The following is a 5,150-nucleotide window of genomic DNA, read 5'->3' on the forward strand; positions in this document are numbered from 1 at the left end:
ATCTACACCAACAACGACAATGGAATGGGAAAACCCTACAATTCGCCTACAAAACAACCAACTACAAACATTTCAATCACCTATGGTATTTGAACTTAAATGAATCGTTGGTGATTGTGAGAGCGAAACAAAGAACAAAGTTGAAACGAACCACGACCGATCGCTGCTGGGAACCCAAACCTCACATCCTGCTTCTCTGTTTGGTGAAGTCGCGAGACATTGCTTCTCTCTTCTCTCAAGTAGCAGTTCTCTCTGCCAAAGGAGAAAACTTTAGATTTTCTGGTGAACCTTTTTCCACTTTTCTCCACATGTGTTTCAATTTTAAAAAGAAAAATTAAATAAAAAAAATATTGACACGTGAACTAGTCAAAAAGTAAGTTTAAAATATATGTCTAAACATCATTTCCCAAAAAATATATATATATTCCTTAATGATTGTGTACATTTTTGAATCTTGACTATGTGATTACGATCACTTACCGAACTACTTTTTACACTTAAATATTTAGTCAACAGAATAATTCTTCTTCCTCGTGGCTTACCTCGTGGATATAAACAAAAGTTCTTTTCTGTTCTGTGTTTTATCACTGACTCTCAGGAATTCTTTCTCGATTTTTGTATACAAAAATACGCTCAAACTCTTGTTCTCTTTGATCATAGAAGCCCCCACCAAAAACTGGGAAAATGGAGGGGAATCTAAAGCAGAAGTTGCTGAACAGAGCAATAACCTCAGAGGAAGAAAAAGAAGATGATTCATCGTTGGTGAAGAGGGTGTGGAACGAGAGCAAGTCGATGTGGATAGTGGCAGCACCAGCCATATTCACTAGGTTCTCCACCTTCGGTCTCAATGTCATAAGTCAAGCTTTTGTTGGTCATATTGGCCCAAGGGAACTTGCTGCTTTTGCCCTTGTCTTCACTGTTCTCATTCGCTTTGCCAATGGTGTTCTGGTATGTACAAATTTTCATCTTCCTTCAAAAATTTTTGCACTTATTTGATGATAAGGTATTTCATAGGATATCACAAAAATTATTTGTGTCTGTGAACTGAAAATTGCAGTTAGGAATGGCGAGTGCATTGTCAACACTTTGTGGACAAGCATTTGGGGCAAAAGAATATAGCATGATGGGAGTGTATCTTCAAAGATCATGGATAGTTTTGTTGTTGACTGCACTTGTTCTTGTTCCCGTGTTCATATTCACAAGCCCAATTTTGATCCTTTTAGGCCAAGATGAGAGCATAGCACATGTTGCAGGAACCATTTCTCTCTGGGCAATTCCTATCATGTTTTCTTTCATTTTCTCTTTCACCACCCAGATGTTTCTGCAATCTCAAAGCAAGAACGTCATCATTGCATTCTTGGCAGCTTTTGCCATAGTGATTCATGTGTCTCTCTCATGGCTTTTGACTATGAATTTCAATCTCGGGATTCCTGGTGCTATGATTTCGACAATTTTGGCATACTGGATTCCCAACGTTGGTCAACTCATATTTGTCACATGTGGTTGGTGCTCTGATACATGGAAAGGTTTCTCCTTTCTCGCATTCAAAGACCTCTGGCCTGTTGTCAAGATGTCCCTTTCTGCTGGTGCCATGTTATGGTCTGATTTCTTCTCTATCATCTAATCATTTGAACTCATTTGGATTTTCCTTAATTAATGTACTAGGAAAATATTTGATTATCCAGATTCCTGTTATGCGATTTATCCCAAAAGTAAACATTCTTAAATAGATATATCAGTATTTCTAACTTTTTCTACTATCTAATTTACAGTCTTGAGCTCTGGTACAACACAATATTGGTTCTGTTAACGGGTAACATGGAAAATGCAGAGATTCAAATTGATGCTCTATCTATATGGTATGTTCCTCTTACATTGCCTCACATTACATTCTTTGAAGATGAGAAATGCAAGCACATTTTTTTCCAAAATTATTAAACTGAAGATGTAAAAAATTTCATTTTTCTTACAGCATCAATGTCAATGGATGGGAAATGATGATATCACTTGGTTTCATGGCTGCGGCAAGGTAATGAGTAATGAAAATTCTTATCTTTCTTAAGTACAAATTAAAGGAATACACACACCTACTTAGGAATGTTAACTTTATCTTTCTTCATTCACAGTGTTCGCGTGGCAAACGAACTCGGAAAAGGAAGCTCCAAAGCTGCAAAGTTTTCTATACTTGTGACTGTTTTTACATCCTTTTCAATTGGGTTAATCTTGTTTATAATTTTCTTACTTTTAAGAGAAAAAGTAGCCTATGTATTTACTACAAGCGAAGACGTGGCTGTTGCTGTTGGGGATTTGTCACCTTTGTTGGCATTTTCTTTGTTACTAAATAGTGTTCAACCAGTGCTCTCAGGTATGCTTCATAACTTTTGTTATCTTGGTTTGAAGAATTTATTCAAGATTTTTGAATCCTGTTGTGTTTTTACATGACTCGGTAAATTAGTTTATGAATTGGACAAGTCTGAAAGATATGAAATTCTTTGATTTCAACAGGGGTTGCTATTGGAGCAGGGTGGCAGAGCACTGTAGCATATGTGAACATAGGGTGTTATTACATCATAGGTATTCCTTTTGGAATATTACTTGGTAATGTTTTCCACTTGCAAGTTAAGGTAAAACTTCTATAGTATTTTTTTGTCTCATTTTCAAATTTCACTTGATTTCTATATTATCCATTGGACAACCTTTGTTCTATGTAGGGTGTTTGGATTGGAATGTTGTTTGGGACACTAATTCAAACTATAGTTCTAATTATATTAACCTACAGAACTAACTGGGATGAACAGGTATTATTTGATCTATTTTTCTCTAGTTTTTCCTCAATTAATTATATTTACTTTCGTGTGAGTTTCAATTATATATAAAACTTGACGAAATCATTATGTTCCCATGCAGGTAATGATAGCCCGTATCCGAATTAATAGGTGGTCTAAAGTTGATCCTGATAACGAAACAATTAGATCAGATAATTAGGTTCTTACTTTTATCTGTAATTTCTTTTTTCACTGGTTTACTACAGCTAAAAGATTAATTGATCTTTATTTGATGCTTATTTGTTAATCCTTATCAAAGAACATTTCTTTTTCCTTCTTCTTCTGTGTTAGGTATATTCCAATAGCCATTGTTTATTGTTCTTCTTATTATTTTATTTATCCGTTACTTTACCAGAAAGCTAGCAATTTATTTAAACTATCTGCGATTATTTCTAATTTTCTATTGCGTTGTGCATCTCAATCATAAAAGGTGTTGAAATTTAAAAATATTGAGGTGTTCAAATGGAAGTAGATTAGGTTACCTTCTCCTTCGATTCATTCGGCTTAATTTTAGGTGGAGCAATAAATTAGAAAAAAACAACACTTTTCACTTTCCATTGAACGGTTCTGATTTGATTGTTCGCATGTGGTTCGTTAAACGTCACTATTTGTTGGCTAAGGGTTAAAAAATAGTACTTTAAATTGCAACTTTTATCATGTTGGAAGTAAAATAAAAGGAAAAAAATTAAAAGACCAAAAAAGTTTTCATGAAGATCCAAGGAAAAAAGTCCATCAGTATTGTACCAACACCTTTTACATAGGTTATTTTAAATTAATTGCAAAATTATTGTGGCCATTATAATTGTGGAAAACACCTTTTACATATGTTATTTCAAATTAATTGTAAAATTATTGTGGCTATTATAAATGTGGAAAGGGGAGGGACGGTTACATTACAACATCCATTATCATCATATATAATATACTATATTATCTTTCTTGGTATGTGGAAAGAGAAGACTTTACTTTGCTTATGTAAAATGACACATTTTTGCATTCATTTTTTATTATAATAATCAATTTAAAAATTGACGTGGTTTTTTAATTTAATTTATTTTAGGTGTTTCTTCTTTATCTATTTATTTATTGCCGTTAGAAATAACAATTTTTATTTTTATTTATTTAGATGGATAGATCTATTAAAGATATTAATCTACAGTGATACCGATTCTAAAATATCTAAAACGATTTTTGCTAAAATTTACCCATAAACACTTAAACGGTCTCAAGTTTTAAATGTAATTATATATATATATATATATATATATATATATATATATATATATATATATATATATATATATAAAATATTTGTTCAAGTCTCCACTTATTATTCCGCAAAAATCCAAACTTTTTTAGATCTGACTTTATTTTCTTAAAAAATTAAATAAAATCATTTTACTTTATATTCTGTTGCATTTATATATATATATATATATATATATATAATACGAATAAAATAAAATAAAAAGTTCTTTGCAACATACATCTTATATTTTTTATATTTTTACAATTTTTATAATATATGACCGATAATATTTCAAGTAATATAACTCTTAAAATCTTATAAGTCTGCATCTCAATTAAATCTTCATCAAACTCTTAACATCTGGGAACTTAAACGAATGTTTAAATGTTTAATGTACTAATGAAAATATATGTTAGCACTTGTATGTTATTTTTTTAATTTAAAAATTAAATATAAATAATTTTTAAAATTTTATTATATATTTTGTAAATAATTTTTTTATTGAAAATATTTATTTTAGTTTTAAAATAATTAATTTAAAAAATTAAAAAATTAAATATAAAAAAATCATTTAAAAGATAACAATGTATAAATTCACATGCCATTTAGTCTTCATATATCATTTCATCTTCATATAAAAAGTTAAAAAAAAAAATATTATTGGAAAAAAATGTATAAATCTTTTGATTGAAATTCACATCAAAAGAGAATTCAGTAAGTTAAATATATTTTTTAAACCGATCCACAACATAAGTTATTTGTATATAAATTTATCCTAATAGTGGATTCGTAAATCAACACACTTTAATTTAGATCGAAAAAGGAAATTGTTGTTAGTTTAATTAATAAGAATCCACTTCAAGTTGATTTGATTCACCAAAAATAGAGTAAATGAGTATCGAACCAAAATCCTTGAGAAATAAAGAAGAGATACCAACCTTGTGAATTTTTTCTAAGTTGAACAAAACAATAAGAGCAAGTATTAGACAAAAATTGGAGGACATAAAAAAGGAAAGGAAAAAAAATAAAGAAGAAGTAACTTACTTCTTTTTCCCTCATTAATGGTAGGGGCTTTC

General features: G+C 30.3%; 1 protein-coding gene across 1 annotated transcript; it reads left to right on the forward strand.

Moving 5' to 3' along the window:
• Positions 1 to 525: 525 nt before the first annotated feature.
• LOC114176140 (protein DETOXIFICATION 21-like) lies at positions 526 to 3,129 on the forward strand. Its single transcript, XM_028061081.2, has 8 exons — positions 526 to 948; positions 1,058 to 1,599; positions 1,773 to 1,859; positions 1,973 to 2,029; positions 2,127 to 2,365; positions 2,506 to 2,624; positions 2,712 to 2,798; positions 2,908 to 3,129. The coding sequence occupies exons 1-8, from the start codon at positions 685 to 687 to the stop codon at positions 2,983 to 2,985; spliced, it is 1,473 nt and encodes a 490-aa protein (XP_027916882.2). The 5' UTR covers positions 526 to 684; the 3' UTR covers positions 2,986 to 3,129.
• Positions 3,130 to 5,150: the final 2,021 nt, after the last annotated feature.

This window comes from Vigna unguiculata, chromosome 1 (assembly GCF_037176805.1).
Source record: "Vigna unguiculata cultivar grain cowpea cultivar isolate G323 ecotype 2 chromosome 1, ASM3717680v1, whole genome shotgun sequence".
NCBI lineage: Eukaryota > Viridiplantae > Streptophyta > Magnoliopsida > Fabales > Fabaceae > Vigna > Vigna unguiculata.

Excerpts from the sequence above, each read along its gene's own strand:
- LOC114176140 (XM_028061081.2), top strand. The coding sequence starts at position 685 with ATGGAGGGGAATCTAAAGCAGAAGTTGCTGAACAGAGCAATAACCTCA. Across the intron at positions 1,600-1,772 it reads TCTGCTGGTGCCATGTTATG|TCTTGAGCTCTGGTACAACA; the intron begins GTCTGATTTCTT and ends TCTAATTTACAG. Across the intron at positions 2,366-2,505 it reads TGTTCAACCAGTGCTCTCAG|GGGTTGCTATTGGAGCAGGG; the intron begins GTATGCTTCATA and ends TGATTTCAACAG.